General features: G+C 37.5%; 1 protein-coding gene across 2 annotated transcripts in view; it reads right to left on the reverse strand.

Moving 5' to 3' along the window:
* Positions 1-17,985, reverse strand: part of LOC145005446 (cation transporter HKT1;3-like) — a 32,236-nt gene extending 14,251 nt beyond the window's left edge. Inside the window, exons 1-2 of one of the 2 annotated variants that reach the window (XM_078964528.1) lie at positions 17,641-17,985; positions 16,829-17,550 (exon numbers count right to left, since the gene is read on the reverse strand). In XM_078964528.1, coding sequence (XP_078820654.1) covers positions 16,829-17,550; positions 17,641-17,949 — 1,031 coding nt within the window. In that variant the 5' untranslated portion in view covers positions 17,950-17,985. Of the gene's footprint in view, positions 1-16,828 lie in introns of both variants that reach the window. The other variant, XM_078964527.1, reaches the window with a different exon arrangement.
* Positions 17,986-18,696: the final 711 nt, after the last annotated feature.

The following is an 18,696-nucleotide window of genomic DNA, read 5'->3' on the forward strand; positions in this document are numbered from 1 at the left end:
CGTGGCCGAGTGCGTAACATGTGCGAGGGTGAAGGCACAACATCAAAAACCGTATGGGATTTTAGAACCCTTACCTGTACCCATGGGTAAATGGGAAGACATCACCATGGATTTTGTGACTAAACTGCCCAGAACGAAGAACGGACACGACATGATTTGGGTAGTCGTGGATCGTTTCACCAAGAGTGCACACTTCATAGCCGCCAACGAGAAGTGGTCTATGGATAAGCTCGCAAATGCTTACGTGAAGGAAATTGTAAGACTTCACGGTGTCCCTCTTACGATTGTGTCAGATCGTGATAGTCGTTTCACGTCGAGGTTTTGGAGGAGTCTACAAGAGGAGTTGGGTACAAAGTTGTGTTTGAGTACTGCTTACCATCCGCAAACTGATGGTCAGAGCGAAAGAACGATTCAGACGTTGGAAGATATGCTGAGAGCATGTACCCTCGAATTCCAAGGGAATTAGGACGAGCACTTACCTCTAGTAGAACTTTCCTACAACAATAGTTTTCACTAGAGCATCAAGATGGCACCTTATCAAGCCTTGTATGGATAGAAGTGTCGTACGCCGTCTTGTTGGCTTGAAGCTGGAGAGAAGCAGTTTATTGCCCCCAAGATAGTCCATGAGACTACTGAGAAATTGAAGGCGATTAGGGAAAGAATGTTAGCAGCTCAGGATCGTCAGAAGAGCTATGCTGACAAGAAAAGAAGACCGATAACCTTCGAAGTTAGGGATTCTGTTTTACTTAAAATCTCACCGTGGAAGGGACTTATACGATTTGGGAAACGAGGAAAGTTGAGTCGAAGGTTTATTGGACCGTTCAAAGTTCTTCAGAAGATTGAGAACCAAGCTTACAAGCTGGAATTGCCTGAAGAACTCAATGGTATTCATAACACCTTCCATGTGTGTTATTTGAGGAAATTCATGGGAGATGTTCCCGACATAATTCCAATCTCAGAGTTAAGGATGGATGCGAATAAAAGGCTGATCGAAGAGCCCGAAGCAATTGTTGACCGTAAGACTAAGAAGTTACGACACAAGATGGTGGACTTAGTGCTAGTCCGATGGAAACATTCGAATGGGGCGAATCTCACATGGGAAATAGAGGATGACATGATGAGTCGCTATCCACATCTGTTTGCTGATGCATGATTCCGGGACGGAATCATCCTAAGGGGGAGAGAATTGTAACGCCCAGGTTTCAGGGCTAAGCACTTTTGTCAATGTAATAGTCTAGGTCAACTATTCTAACTCTTTTTTTTAAGTAATAAATATGAAATATTTGAGTATTATGTGAATTATGTGTGTTTATGTGTTTATTAATTAATTATAAATGTATAATTAATAAAGAATAAAAATGAGCGTCAAAAGTAAAGTGTGAGATAATCCCGATATCTCTACATAAAGTTGTAGAATATGTCTCAAGGTTTCCGTACATATAAAGAATGCCGAAAGCCGAGCTATAACGAAGAAGTTATGGCCCGCCGAAGTTTTACAGCAAAACCAACACGGCACCGGGAGACGTAAATAGTGAATTTACGATAGAAGACTTTTTAGCCTTAGCAATGTAAACAAAAGTCGTAGAATATGTTAAACTAAGAACTTCGATAAAAAGAACGCTCAAATCTGACTTCGTATGAAGAAGTTACGATTTTTCGAAGTTTCGGAATAGCAGTGTACAACCCGAAATTTGAATATTAGATCGAGTGATTTTTAGCCGACATGACCTAAACGAGAATCGAAGATCTCGTTAAGAGTAGCGTAACGAGAAAAAGATGGGCGAAAACGGATGTTGGATGAAGAAGTTATGAGGATTTAACGGACAAATCCTATCCTGGCCGGTTGATAATATAAAATTTAAAATCGAGCCAAAATTAGCCGACAAAGTCTAAACGAAAGTTGTAGAGTAGGTTCTCACCTTCGCGTAGATATAAAGAACGTCGAAAAAGGAGCTCGTATTTGAAAGTTACGAATTTTTAAAGTTGAAGCATGAAAATGCGAAACCTGTTGCGAAGTTGATGACATGGCACAATCCCAGCCGTCGCTTGCGGCCCACGGTCTTCGCTTCGGATTATGACACGCCCCCTTTGCAATACGCCCTGCGTACGAGGATCGGTACCCCCCGCGTACCTCCGGTCTTATCCAGATCTTCTTCCGAGTGCGAGCCAGCTGGTGCAAGCTGGCAACCACCTCCGAGCAATGCCCCGCGTAGCACCACCGAACGTCCAGCGTAGCGAGGCCCTCACGGCTATAAAAGGAGGCCGAGGATGCCTCCATTTTTCACACCTTTCCACCTTCTTTCTCTCACTACTTTCTCTCTCTACAACCCCAAACCACCCCTAAGTCCTAGTTAAACCCCTAGCACCCTAAGGAAGCCCCGAGGCTACCGGAGTCCAGAGAAAAAGGAGTTTTTCGGTTTTGAAATGCTGCTCCAATTAAGTTCCGATTTTCGATCAAATTCGCTGTAAGTATGCTACGCTTACGCAATTTTTAATATAGCTTTCAAATAATTATAGGAGTGTTATTAGGTCCTTAAAATAATTATTTGGGCTATTATTATGAGATATATCGAGTATTATTAATGCTTAATAATACTCAGACTAATTAATTTGTTGCGGTTATCATTAAACTAAACCCTAGTGGTATCGATACTAGGTTTTATCGAAGGAATATCATTTTGAGAGTATCGAAGCGCTGTCCGAGTGCTGAGTCACCACCTAATCAGGTGAGTGCATAGTTACTTTCAACTTACACATAGATATGAAGTATTTTATATAAATTACGTGTTATGTGTGCATATTATCTGAATACTTGCTATCTATGCTAGATGAACGTTGTTATACATGTTTTCAATGATTTAAACTGTATATGTATTTTATATCTACGAAAATGTTGGGGTAAAACATGGGTAGATGTAATATGTGATGTGTGATAAAATGATGAGAGGCCTCGATGTTGTTGTTGTTGATCCAGTCATCTAGCGGAGTATAGATGACGACCACGGACTCTTCTAGACAGTCCAGTGGAACACTAGCAGGCTCGCAACCTGTAGGTTTTGTGAACGATGTGCTCACCGGTGTACTCCATCCCCCACATGGTTGCCTATTAGGACATTTATTGCTGAGGAATCCCCTTAGCAGTAGTGTCCGTCCCGATGATGATCCTTAGGTTAGGTCCCTTATAATAGGTGTTTAGGGACGTAATGTGAGGATAACGGGAATGGGTAATCGGGTTGTTGTTGATTGATGAAATTAATAAACTTATTTATTGTGGGTTGAAAACCCTATGTGCTCACCAAGCTCCCAAGCCTGACCCACTCAGTTTTATGTATTATAGGTAGTGGTGCATGAGCATAGGTGTGATGTTTTGGACGAGGGATTACGGATATAGGCCTGTAGATATGAAATAATGTAGTAAGGCTTATATTGTACTGTTTATACTTTTGATCTGTACGAACATGACATCCCGAGTCTTTTAATGAAATACATTTCTCTGGAAATGCTTTTGATAAATCTTTATCATATTATTGTTTTTGGACAGATTCCGCAACCCTTTTATTAAAAGATAACTCTAATTTTGAAATAATGTATAAACAAAACCGGTCTTTTCTGGTCGTGATTTTGGGGATGTCACAATAGGTAACTAGAGTTGTGTGATACAGTGTTGTATGCCATTTATGTGTTATATGTTGCACTGCATTATTCTATGTGATTTATTTTATGCATGTTTACAGAGTTAGAACCTGAGGGTTCACAGAGCCTGGGTGCACGGACCCACAGAGTTATAGCCTCGAGTGGCTAATATGTGTTATGTATGGTATTTTAGGAAACTCACTAAGCTTTGTGCTTACAGTGTTTGGTGTTATTTGTTTCAGGTACTAGTGATGACCGTGGGAAGGCATTGGCTTGATCAGTACACACATGGGATTTTTACGTTATGAGATCTTGGGATTCTTTATATGTCATGGATTTGAGTTTTAAACATTGATGTTTTTATGAAAATTAAATGAATATGTTTTTATATTATACGAAAAATTATTTTGAAATTTACGGTGTTATACTTGATGAGACAATGAACTATTATGTATAATGGAAAAATTTTATGAGATGAGTCACATGAAAAACATAGAAATATAGATATAGATGTTCCTTCTGAAACAAGAGATAGAGATTCCTTAGGAAATAAGGGATAGATGTTCCTACGAGGACAAAGAGTATGTTTCCTTGAAGAATGTAGTATGGTTCCTTCAGGAAAAAGTGTTTGCCTACTATGAGGACAGGACTATGATTCCTTTCGGAATAAGAGTATGGTTCCTACAACGTCAAAGAGTATGATTACTTTCGGAATGAGATTATGTCCCCATAGGGAAAGAGATGATGATCTCTTTTAGGGATCTAGATAGATGATTCCTACGAAAATCTATATTATGTATGATTAGAGATCTGTAATGGAGAGTGGTAACGCCAGAAGAGAATACTCGGTAGAGATACTGAGATGTTAATTCCTTTAGAAGATGGAAAAGATCGGAGTATGAGAAATGATCTTTGGTTCCAAATGAGAACAAGATGTCCATTCTCTAGACAAGATTAGAGAAAGAATCAAGAAGAAATAAAGCTAGAAATACGTGTAAAGTATGAGAAGATTGTGTAAATAGGCATAGAGAAGATGATGAGAAACATACTAGGTGATAAAAAAAAGATAGAGGAGAAGAAAAAGAGCAGAAAGAAAGTTTAGTGAAGAAAGATAGAAGATATAGATGAAAAAAAGAGTAGCAGTCTATGTTATTAGAGAGAGTGTAGATGATGGAGTATGATTATGAGAATGAAAGAAAGATATGAAAAGTAGGAAAAAATCTCACCAGACACATTGTGATTATTGTAATTTCCTTGTTCTTCATGTAAATAGATAGATTTATATTGCAAACTCGTGATTATTCCATGGAAGTAAAGTGTTTTATTTGTTATAGAATTCCGAACTTGTATGTAAATCTATGGGTTGGTAGATTATATTATTTCAATTTTAATATTAATTATGGTTGACTATTTTATTAATATAATAAAATAGTGTGGAATTTGCCAAGAAATTTGTTGAGGATAGCATGTGGGGTTGATAGATTTTATTTATTCTCAACAAGTTAACAAAGAGTGTCCACTTGATCCCGATTCAAGAGTGTTCATATGCCAAGAAATTAGTCGAGATCTACATTAAGATAGTAGTTGTGCGGCATGGACTTTCTATTTCTGAACATAATTTCATTTCACTTCCAGGTTCTAGAGGAAGTTTCATGAGGAGTTAGGTACTCGATTGCATTTCAGAACTGCTTACCAGTGACATACTAATGGTAAGAGCTAATAGACAATTCAGAAACTCAAGGATACGCTTTGGGAGTGCGTTTTGGATTTTGCTAGGAGTTAGGATACCCACCCTATTTTAGTTGGGTTATCATACAACAACTTTCCCACCCATATTGGCTGGTCTCCCTTTGAGTTTATATATGGGAAGAAATATAGGACTCCGTTTTTGGTGTAAGGTTGGCTAAGGAGTGATGCGGTGCATTAAGGTAGTGATCAAGACTATTGATTTGAAACACTAAAATTCGTCAGAAACTACGGACCACACCTAGTAGAGAGAAGAGTTATGCTAAAGGGTGTCGTTCTGATCTTGAGTTCCTGGTCGGAGATTATATGCTTCTAAAGGTGTCACCATGGAAAAGTGTCATCTAGTTTCAGAAGCATGGCAAGTCGGGTCCCATATGCGTGTGTCCTTTCAGTGTTATTGTCATGGTGGGTAAGGTTAAATATCAATTAGATCTTCCAGAGGAGCTTAGGTTGTGTTTGATATTCGTCTGACCAAATCAGGTTAGATATTTTTGGCTGACTCGGTCAACTAAACTTGTTTGATAAGTAAATTTTATTCGTTTGAGTCGGAAAGTCTAATCTAAATCTATAAGCAGATGAAAATTGACTAAATGAGAATGGGAGAGGCATCTTCCAATTGTGCCATTTCCCTACTACTACTATTTCAAAGCCTCTATTGGTACGTTCCCTCTCTTATAAACAACAATGGTTATCGACAATTTCTGCCTCTTCCACCCAATGATTGACATCTTCTACCTCTTCTTATCATGTAAAGATTTCATTTTTGGTGATTTTGCTATTTCCGAGTTTCAATTGATTTGTTCTACCTTTTGATTACTGGCAAAAATTAGTAGTTGTGAGAGAGCCATAGTTAAACATATAAATAGCAATAAAACTGTAACCAAACAATGAAACGCTTCAACCAAGCATGAACAACAGATAAATTTACAATCAGAATTCTAAGTGTGATGTTGTAGTATTTCAGACTTGAGACTCACGATTGTTAGAAAAGGGATAATTAGAGAAAGGCACTTTGATTATGAGGAGGGCGTTCACATAATTCATAAATGAAGAATAACCATTCACATGTAAATATTTTATGTTTCAATTGATTTTTCTCTTGAATGTATGCTATTTAATTGATTTTCTTGATTAATGTTTGGGTTCCGATTTTAAAATTCACCCGTCGATCACTCCATAACTCCATTGATTTTGCTTTTCTTATCTTGTGGAGTTTGGTTGTTGGCTCAAAGTTCCTATTTGATAGTGATTTTCCTCCACATTTTTCTGTAATCATTTTTGAGTTTTTTCAACCAGCTTTTTATTCTAATAATGATACAATTTATAGGAATTTATCGAGTCTTTTTCTTCTTGAAGTAATATAATGTGTAATTGATAAAAGTTTTTAGTTTTTCTAACATTGTTTGCTATTTTTTGCTTAGGTGATTTAGTTTCAAGTTCGGTTGGTGCTAACTTTAGTCCTCATATCGTCAATGTAACATGGGAGAGGTAAATTAACTATTTTACCCTTATGCGTTTTGTGAAAAATTATATATGACAGATGTGAAAATGCAACATTGTTCTTGAATAATTCTTGATTATTGGTGTTTATAAATTTTTCTTTGCTTTTCGGTTTATATTAGGATGTGACAACGATGGTTATATGATTTTCTGAAGAAGGAGCTGTGCAATATGCATTTTATGATCAAATGGTGTCATTTGCAGTGTTACCCTTCGACAAGCTAATTGCACTGGTGGTACTTTGACCTATGAGGTAATAATTGGGCATGATTTTTATAAAATATAGAATGACAAATGATATAAAGAAAAAGTATAATGAACTTATAAGTTCTAGATGATTTAACTTGGTCTGTATGACAACTTTTATTTGGATTTTGAAATGACTTCTATGTAATTTTTGTTTAGTATCATAATTTGTATGTTTTTATAATTATTCAACAACATCAACCATCATTGTATACAATATCAGGGTTAAATGCTCATTTTTCACTAGTTAACAAATTCAGTTAGATATACAATCAAGCATGATGGTTTCTTACTCAGTAAGAGTTTATTACACAGACTAACATTTTCCTGTTAGCACATTCTTACTCAGTAATTATAAAACACGAACTTAGTCAGATGCACAACACCTTTCACATTCCCCAATTATAGAAGTATTTAGCTAATGATTTTGTGGTGGTACCCATGAAGTACATTCATGTAGACGAGTGCCTGATTTATGTAGAGCGACCAATTGACATTATTGACAGGAAGATTAAGACCTTGTGCAAACAACGGTTTGGGTTTGATGAAGGTGTAATGGCAGCACTGAAAGGGTTTAGAAGAGACTTGGGAACCCAAGGAAATGATGATAGAGCATTAATTCGACTCATTTACAGAAATGGATTTCGAGGACGAAATCTAATTCAAGTAGGAAAGAGTCGCAGCACCCGGTATAAGGTATGAATTTTACATTTTTATCTTATGTATTTTGGGTGGCCACGACGTGTTGAGGAGGATCACCACAATGAGACATCACCGTTTGGGGTTGTAGTCTTTTTAAGTGGTCGCGACATGATTATATCTTGGCCACACCATGGTGATATCCCGCACATAAGACTCATGATTTCAGGCTTGAAGCCCTATTTGAACGATGTGATGGCTAGGGTTTGCCCACTCTCATCCTCCATCACTGCTCTTTTTCCTTTCAAGCTTTTAAGCTCATATTAATGATCCGATGACCTTTTAATGAAGAAGAATAAGATTTCTAGTATAAGGATCTAGTAGTACTAACTCGTGTCCATTGCTTTATTATTTTATGGACCATTGTAAGTCTCTAAGGCTTAATCTTTATGGTTCATTTCTTATAGATCTATGTTAGAATATTATGACCCATTGTTAAAGTTTAAGTGGGTTGGTGTCATAAAGTTGGCAACTTTATGACTCACCAAGGTCGCTAGACTGTTTTAGAAGTTGAGAGTATTTTGGAAGCCATACATGAGATTTGGGTAATCTTCTCGTCTTTTGACCTAGCTTGAGTGAAGGACATGCATGGGTCATTCATGTCCGTAGGTTTTGGATTTTTATGAACCTTTAGAGCCTCAAGAAGAATTTTGGAAAGTTTCAACAAAGGGCTTAATGAATTAAGAAGTTAATCTGTTTATGTTTCCATGAACAAAAACCACGACATGGTACAATGCTTTCCACAACGTGGTGAAGGAGAATGTTTTTTTTTTTGTTTTATCTTGTTGCTACCATGACGTGTGGCATGCTTGTCGAGATGTGGTGGCAGATCTGGTTGCGACTGTTGAACAACCACGGTGTGGGCAGTAATTGGCCACGATGTGGTGATCATTACCCATTGATTTTTGACTTACTTGACTTTGGTTGGCTACTAGTTTTAGAGGGTAGATTGAGGTTTGACATTGAATGTTTCATTAGCTGGTGTGTAGGACCATCTATTCGCCTGTGAGAGCATTGATGCTTTTGATTTCAATTGTATGGTGAGTTTTCTCACTATACTATATAGGATAATAGATTGTCTTTTTGACTTTTGAATGAAAGACCAAGATCTGACCCTTGGCAATTGTATGAGCAACAACGAACTGACACCTGATACATTTATGAAAGAACAATATATGTCCTCTGTCACTTATATGTAATACTATGACTTGGCCCATGGAATGATGTGATTGTATGTCTATGATATGGTCCTTAACATTCACTTAGGGTTGAAATATACCCATAATGGTATGTAAGATATGTTGTATTTTGGGTAACTCACTAAGTTTTGTACTTACATTTTCATGTTTAAATGTTTCATGCACCTATGGTTCCAAAGGGAAGAGTCCGACTTCATCGTTCCGCATCCCCTAGAGTTTTATTCCACACTATCTATTTTATATTTTTACTCCATTTTTTTGTGAATGCATTATACTTTGATTGTCTCTTCTGCAAATGAATGAATGGTCTTAGTGGTTGAAAAATAAAATGTTTACTTAGTGTTGCATACGAGTGGTTGTTTTATCAAATAAGAAAAGTTTCATTACAAAACAAAAGGTTGAAATATGATCTTATTGCGTTAGATTCCACTAGTAATGAGGCATAGTGGCTAAGGAATTTTTTTGATGAAATTCCTTTGTAATCAAAGTTGATTACTCCTAATTGTATCCATTGTAATAGCATTGTCAATTTTGCTAAGATATATATCCAAATTTATAATGGAAAGTTTAGAAACTTTGATGTTGGACATATCATAATCATATGTTTAATCATGAATGTTCGAAATTAGTTTAGTTTGTTAGAATGCAAAAAATGAATGTTCAAATCCTAGTTTAGTTTGTTAAACCATAGATTTGGTACAAAATTTTCGTGGAATGGGATTAAATTCCATGTAAAATCTATAATGGAGGGACAAATAATTCCCTTATAATACGATATTAGGGATTGCATTTAATGGAGAAAGTTAATATTTATAGATTGGAACACATGATATACATGAATTACGTATGAGATTATGAAGTGTGGTCGTACTTCAAAAGGTTAAGGACTTCGCTTTTATACAGTTAAAAGAGGATTAGAACTCACAACTTTATAATAGTTTTATGATTTCTTTTTTCTAGATTAGTATATTGAAATTTTTGTCTTTCATCTTCACTTATTTAAATTGGTATTAGATTCAATCCACTGAACAAATGGATTATTAAATATATGAAATGTATAACGTACTAACAAGAAAATTCAAGATTTTGGATATTTTGATTTATATACAAGATTTGGGTTGTTTAACTCATTGAGTAAATTCATAGGTTAAGAGGATTTTTTTTATGATTTTAGTGTTAACACCCATTTTATATCATGGGAATTAGCACGAGTTTAAACTGGAGAATTAAACTATGACTTAATGGAGGTTATATGGTGTAGAGTCCACACGTACATATAATCTAGTTTGGTACCGAACATGACGAACTGAGGGGGTGAAGGGTGTGATGCCCCCCTTAAGAGGGTCAAGACGTTGTGCCCCTTATCGAATCGAAATGCGAAGAATTGTTGTTGGTGGTATCGAGTCTAGACTTTGAATGAATTAGGAAAACATGACTAGAATGAAGGAAATATTTAGGCTTGGAATTTAGGGATGCTCAAATGGAACTCAAAGCCAACCTTTGTTGCATGGAAACTAAGTTGTCTGGCGGCCCAAGCTACCTACGCAAAGTTGGCAACCCAAGTTGTCTTTTATAGCTCTAGGCCAACCTGTATGTGATATAGCTTCAGCCAGACAGCTCGAAGTACCTGTGAAAGCTAAAGAATCTGCGAATTCCTTTTCCCATTTGAAAATTTTGTATATGCATTCCACATATTTTTTAACGCTACGACGAAAATGTAGCAATCCATATACTTTTGAAGAAAAGAGCTCTTTGTTTCTTGTGCTTGGAACTTTAAATTGTCATAAGAATTATCCCAAATTGAATTTCTTTGTAACCCAGGCATTTTAGTGGAGCATATCAACACACAGAAAATGACTTTGCATGATGCATGCGTGAGCAATCCTGCTTTGATTACCAAAATATTGTTTCCTACCCTATTTTTATGATAAGATATCCAAGCTGGTATGAGACAAAATGAGCGGAGATTGTAGTGGCCTTATGTTGGAATTAATCCTGATTTGGTTCATGTTTAACTTAGTTTTAATGCATTAAAGAATGAATAAGCGGTTACCATATAATTAGCTAATATGGTTAACCAGGTAGTAAAGTATTTCAGTTTCAATTCTTAGTTTAAAAGCCTCTTTATTTCAGCATTCAATGTAGTAGTCTATAAATGTTTGGATCCCTGTTTTACTTGAAGATAGAGCATTAGAATAAAAAACTTCCAAAAAGTTCTTCAAGTGTGTGTGCCTCTAATTCTTAATTCAGGTTGAATATTTTGAGTGTGTAGCTTGATATTTTGCTGTCTGATTTCCAAGATTTGGTATCAGAGCTTCACGGTTCATGCCCAAATATATCCGCTACGAATCCATGTCGACATCCAGCCAACTTGTTACAAAATAAATGGTGGAGTGCCATTTCAATGTCCGATGTTGACTCCCACGAACTACACCACGTGGGCAATTAAGATGGAAGCTATAATGGATGCCCAGGGAATATGGGAATCCACTGAACCAGTAACCGGAGAAGCTGTGGATGAGAAGAAGAACAAGTCGGCACGAGCTTTTCTTTTCCAAGCAGTACCTGAAGATATTCTGTTGCAAGTAGCAACGAAGAAGACAGCAAAAGAAGTTTGGGAATCCTTGAAGTTAAGGTACCTGGGAGCTGATAGGGTACAGAAGGCCAGATTACACACACTCAAAAGTGATTTTGAGGCATTATGGATGAAAGACGGAGAGTCTATCAATGAGTTCACAGGAAAATTGAGTCGAATGATTTCAAAGTTTATCAGCCTCGGTGAAACCCTTGAAGACAGCACAGTGGTGAGAAAGCTACTTGATTAAGTTCCAGATAAGTATCTCCAGTTGGTGGCATCGATTGAGTAGTACTCATATTTGGATAACATGCCTTTTGAAGAAGCAATTGGTAGGCTTAAGGCTTACGAGGACCGACTAAAGTCCCGTAGCAGCCAAACAAGTGGGGAAGCGAGTTTGTTACTTACTCAAACAGAAAATAAGCTCAATCAAAAGTCTTCACAGGGTGGGTTCTCAACAGGCGGTAGAGGATGGGGCTCGTCTCATCATGAAAGAGGGGGTCGATTGGGTGGTCGTGGTAGAAGAAGTGCACGAGGCAGAGGTGGTCGAGGTAATTCGTCGGCGCCTCGTGACTCAAGTAATAATCGCCAAAGAGGAAGGGATAAGAGTCATATCATGTGTTTCAACTGTGAAGAATATGGTCACTATGCATTTGAATGCAAAGCACCAAGAAAAAAAAAAGAGTTGAGGCAAACTTGACTCAGATGGGAGAAGAAGGACCCGCTTTACTGTTGACTGTTTGGGGTGAAGATACAGATAATTGGGTACTGCTTAATGAAGACAAAGTGTTCCCAGCAACAAAAGAAAATGAGAAGGATACATGGTACTTGGATAATGGGGCCAGTACCCACATGACAGGGGTGCGTGAGTACTTTGCAGAACTTGATGAAAGAGTAACAGGGCAGGTGCGTTTTGGGGACGGGTCTAAAGTTCAGATCAAAGGAAGGGGTACAATTCTTTTGGAAGGAAAAAATGCAGAGCAACAAGTCATCTATGAGGTATATTACATCCCATCTTTACAGAGTAATATACTTAGCCTAGGACAGATGATAGAAGTGGGATACAAGATCGAGATGCTTCATGAATTCTTAAGGGTTCATGATGCTAGCAACAGGTTGATAATGAAGGTACAACGTTCAAAGAACAAGTTGTACAAGATTGTACTGCACACAACACAACCTGTGTGCCTTAGTACAAGCCTAGATGATACATCATGGCTGTGGCACGCAAGATTGGGTCACGTAAACTTCTGTGTGATCGAGTCTATGGTGGTAAAGGATATGGTGCGGGGAGTGCCAATAATTCAGCATCCCACACAGATTTGTGAGGGATGTTAGTTGCCAAACAGACCCAATATCCGTTCCCAAAAGTAGCACAGTGGCGTGCAAGCTCTCCACTTGAACTGATTCATGCAGATTTGTGCGGTCCTATAACGCCCCAAACACTAGCTGGCAACCGGTACTTCCTTCTCATGGTAGATGACTACAACAAATACATGTGGGTGTCGATGATCAAAGACAAAAGTGAAGCTTTCACTGCCTTCAAGAAGTTCAAGAATCGAGTAGAAGGTGAAGGGAAATACAAATTAAACTTGTTGCGCACAGATCGAGGAGGTGAATTCACGTCAAATGAATTCACTGAGTTCTGCAATCAGGAAGGAATCAAGAGGCAATTGACTGCACCCTATTCCCCTCAACAGAACGGGGTGGTAGAATGACGGAACCGTACAATTCTTGAAACCACCAGGTCCTTGCTGAAAGCCATGGATGTCCCAGAAACACTGTGGGGAGAAGCCGTTCGCCACGCCGTGCATATTTTAAACCGAGTCCCAACAAGAGGAGTAAAAGACATGACTCCATATGAAGCTCTACAGGAGATGAAGCCAACATTGGAACACTTTAGAGTGTTCAGTTGTGTAGCTCACGTAAAGATACCAACAAATAAACTCACAAAGTTGGGAGATAGAAGTGATCAAATGGTGTATTTAGGAAACGAGGCCGGAAGTAAGGTGTTCCGGTTGTATTGCCCTAAACGAAATAGAATATATGTATCAAGAGATGTCGGTTTGAAGAGAAAAGGAAATGGGATTGGGCTAAAGTCCCCTGTGAAGGCCCAATACTAAGTAATTCTTGGGTCAGGTTCCCTAGTGAAAGAATAGCCCAAGATACGATGGAGGAGCTCTATCCAACATTAGGAGAAATTGGTAGCCCTAGTTTGCCACCGCATGGGTATCAGTTATCCACAACACCAGCAGATCATTCACCTCTTGTGAGCGAAGTCCCAATAAGTCCAGGAGACTCCACGAGTCCAACATCAGAAGAAGACGTAGACAGGTCCACGTATGACGATACCCCTGTTCGAGGATTTAGGGCCTTAACAGACATTTATAACGAAACCCAGGAGATGGAAGATGATTTAGAGATGCTAATGTACGCAGGTGAAGAACCCGCCACGTATGAAGAAGCTTCAGGTGACAAAAAATGGAGAAATGCGATGAAACAAGAACTGGAATCAGTTGAAAACAACAATACATGGAAATTGACTCATCTCCCTAAAGGGCAAAAGGCGATAGGGCTGAAGTGGGTATTCAAGTTGATAACGAACGCAGAAGGGAAAGTAACAAAACACAAAGCCAGAATCGTCGCAAAGGGATATGTACAACAAAAGGGTGTAGACTTTGATGAGGCTTTTGCACCTGTGGCTCGTGTGGAGACAATTCGCTTGGTACTGGCATTAGCAGCAAGTGAAGGGTGGAAAGTTCATCACTTGGATATGAAATCTGCGTTTTTGAATGGAATTCTACAGGAAGAGGTGTATGTTACTCAACCAACAGGTTTTGTCATTGCTGGAAAAGAAAACATGGTCTACAAGCTTAACAAGGCGCTCTATGGCTTGCGACAAGCACCAAGAGCTTGGAATGATCGACTTGACAAGACCTTGAAAGAGATGGGATTCCAAAGGTGCCCACAGGAATATGCCGTATACAAGCTCCAAAAATCAAATAACATCTTGATTGTGGGTGTTTACGTAGACGACCTAATCGTGACATGTACAAGTGAGGAGCTGGTGGCTGAATACAAAAGGCGGATGCTAAAGAATTTTGACATGAGTGATATGGGGAGTCTATCCTATTACCTGAGGATAGAAGTCCAACAAGGGCATGGAGGTATCACAATCAGCCAAATCGGGTATGCTAAGAAGATATTACAAATAGCAGGCATGGGAGATTGTAACCCATCAAAATACCCAATGGAACCAAAGCTTGCTCTAACAAAAGATGAAGATAGAGTGCCAGTCAATGCCACTGATTATCGGCGCCTGATTGGCAGCCTCCATTACCTCACTCACACCAGACCAGACCTAAGTTATTTAGTGGGTGTCGTTAGTAGATACATGGAGTCACCACGAGAAAGTCACCTCAAAGCAGTTAAGCAAATTCTGCGATGCATCAAAGGGACTATCAACTATGGGTTAGTGTATCAGAAGGGAGGAGATGGGAAGATACTCGGCTACAGTGACAGCAACCACAATGGGGATCGTGAAGATGGGAAAAGTACTTCTGGGATGGCATTTTATTTTTCAGGAAATCTAATCACTTGGTGTTCACAAAACAACGAACAATAGCTTTGTCTTCTTGCGAAGCCGAGTTATTGGCGGCGACTTCGACAGCGTGTCAAGCTTTGTGGTTACAGAGTTGATTGAAGTATCTGACAGGTTCTAAAGTAAGCTGTGTAAAGCTTCTTGTAGACAACAAATCTGCAATTGAGCTGATGAAGAACCCGGTATTTCAAGGGAGAAGTAAACACATCAACACCCGGTACCATTTCATTCGAGAATGTGTAGATAAAGGTTTCATTTGCGTTGAGCATGTAAGCGGGCAAGAACAAAAGGCATATATCTTGACCAAAGCACTCCCACGAGTCAAATTTGTAGAAATGCGGAATTTGTTGGGTGTTGAAGACTTGAAGACATAAATCAAGATTAAGGGTGTTGGAATTAATCCTGATTTGGTTCATGTTTAACTTAGTTTTAATGCATTAAAGAATGAATAAGTGGTTACCATATAATTAGCTAATATGGTTAACCAGGTAGTAAAGTATTTCAGTTTCAATTCTTAGTTTAAAAGCCTCTTTATTTCAACATTCAATGTAGTAGTCTATAAATGTTTGGATCCCTGTTTTACTTGAAGATAGAGCATTAGAATAAAAAACTTCCAAAAAGTTCTTCAAGTGTGTGTGCCTTTAATTCTTAATTCAGGTTGAATATTTTTAGTATGTAGCTTGATATTTTGTTGTCTGATTTCCAACACCTTAATCATACTTGTACTTGTATCAACAATTTAATATGATGTTTTAGTTTTTCTTTAATTATAAAAGTGCGATTTAGGAGTTTCACGACATTATGCTTTCTTTTGTTCTGTTCGTTATTTATTTGTGAAAGGAGTAAGTTCATGAGTCAATAAGTAGTAAGAGAATCTAATATATGATAAATATCCGTTCAATATCTTGATGAGGTGTCCATCGAAATCAGGTGTTTAATTACAAATATATACTTGATCATAGCTATTGAAATTGTACGAAGGTTACCAAAAAGAAAACAAATCCAAATCAGTTTAATAAAAAGAAACAAATATTCTTTAGAAAAGATCACTAAGTTTCGCGGAAGACAAATAGTACTAAATACACTTTATTGAAAAGTATTATAGAATATAAATACCAATAAAGTATTTGAGATAAGATCTGATATGCCACCATAAATGCATAATACTTAGTGCCTAAGTTCAAACTACCATGAGAGAGTGGTGAATAGTATTCTTCCAAACATTAGTGGGCATAAGTGCGGTGTGAAATCATGCTTAGGAATATGAGATTCTGGGCTCCTGACTAGTCTAACTTAGAATTTAATTCGGACAATATCGTTGCCTACCTGTCAAGTGCATGTGGTGGGTCCGTGTGTCTAAAGTGATTGAAAACAAACAAGGGAGTAAATAATCAATTTTAATTCGTTCACATTATTTCAAATGCATCCCGTATGTTTACAGCTATAATTTTTTTTGTATGAGCTTGTTCCACATAGATTATTAGCAATTCTAATCGTGTAGATATCGAATTCAGCGTTTCGTTGGATTACTCAGTCGCATTCACTATAACATGTATGACATTAAAACTAGTATAAAGCAAAGTAAATATTACGTTAAATTATCTTCAGAAGAGCGAGGGATTGACTTACATCATGGTAACAATCAAGACAATGATTGCTGGAGAGACGAGGGAAAGATCAAAGACTGATTCACCGGTATGTCTGGTATTCGTAACTTGAAACAAGGAACCCACTACTTTCTCTGAAGTATTTAAACCATGCATGGCTTGAGATTTCCACCCAATAGACATCAAAAGCACAAACTGAATCAATGTGAATCCAACAGATGTTAGCGAAAGATACCACGAATCTACCCCTGATAACAAATGCGGATAACGTAACTCATCTTCATTTTCTAAAACATACTTTATCTCCTCTCTAACACTTATTTTACCAAGAAGTAATAGTACAAGCCGGAGGAACACCGGGTACAATGTGTTTCCAAGAAGAACGAGTGGGATTAGAATCACTTGCAGGCCTTGATTATTCTTGAAAACCATCATGTTTTCATTTGTTGGGAGAAATCCGCAGTTGGTGAAGGTAGAGATTGTGGTAACAATTGAGAATACTTGTAGGTTAAGCTTTTTGTTCATCAACACTTCTTTTATGGATACAACAAGACCCACATACAGAGAAACTAGAAGATATCCAATTACTTGCACTGTAAAGAAGTAACATAGCACAGTAATCCCTAAAAACTTCATTGATTTGTACTTCAAGTCGATGTTGCTATTTGTAGACATCAATCCGTTCTCTACATTCATGTTTGAGGAAGGAGAGCTTGCTGACTTCCTTTCTGACAACTTAAATATCTGGATTTGAAGTTCAAGCAATGACGTGAAAACTTCTCCTCCCAATAACATCAAAATTGCCAAACAAAAGAGTTGGGTATTCGAGAAAACCTCCATCTCAACTGTAGCCATGCTAGATACAGTGACAGCTGAGACAGCTGTGAAAAGAAGATCATAGCTTTTTGGGCGATTCATAGGACTCCGAGGCTCCAAGATGGATAAAGACATGTACCCTAACATGAATAATGTAACAAAGTAACAGAGTTGCAGCCAAAAAGGATCCACACGAAGAAGGAGAGCCCGGAGGAACGAATAGAGTGTGGTTCCAGTCCAGTGGCACATGCACGTTAGCGCGTGGTGTAATGACGCCAGGCATTTTACTGTTTTGCTTCGGAATTTTAGATTCGGAGTGTTCTTCATTTTAGTATATTTTCTTCACATTTAAAGAATGAGTGGGAGTATATATAACAAAAAGAAAATCTTTTATCACACCACTATACTAGTTTGACATTAGTGTAGGACATATAAAACGTGGGATGATCAGCGGGTACTAATATAATAATTCTATTTTTTTTTTGTCGATTGATTATTATACGAAGTTATCCATGCAAAGTTACCTGATTAATGATTTTGTGATCGATGCAAAGTTACCTATGGCCATCTTCGGGTATTTTAATTCATGTGTTGAATGGATTTCTTCTATGACAAATCTTTTTGGGGGTTAAAATATTTAATTTCTGATTTTATAATAAATTTTTTTAATTTGGACAGACAATCTAAGAATATCGGAATAAAATGTTAATATGGTTTTATCTGAGTTACATAACTCTTTGTTCGTTAGTTTAATTATAACGATCAAATGAGGTGATTTCTTACGACATATTACTTCCGATAAGTCCACTTATCTTATTTATTATACATATATAGTGGGTGTTTGGTTAACCATATTTTAATAAAATTTTAAATTATTGTCAGTTCCACACACGTATAATTTAAAATTAATGATTGGATAGATTTTCTAAAAAATTAACTTATTAAAAACTCACGTATAATAAACTTACTATAAGTTAAAAAATATTTATTATTTTAAATAAACATAGCCAAATACGCTCATAATATTAATTCATATTAGGCTTATGAACATCGGCTTTGACTTCGATTCGGATT

This window comes from Lactuca saligna, chromosome 7, assembly GCF_052625555.1.
Source record: "Lactuca saligna cultivar CGN05327 chromosome 7, ASM5262555v1, whole genome shotgun sequence".
In the NCBI taxonomy this organism is placed as follows: Eukaryota; Viridiplantae; Streptophyta; class Magnoliopsida; order Asterales; family Asteraceae; genus Lactuca; species Lactuca saligna.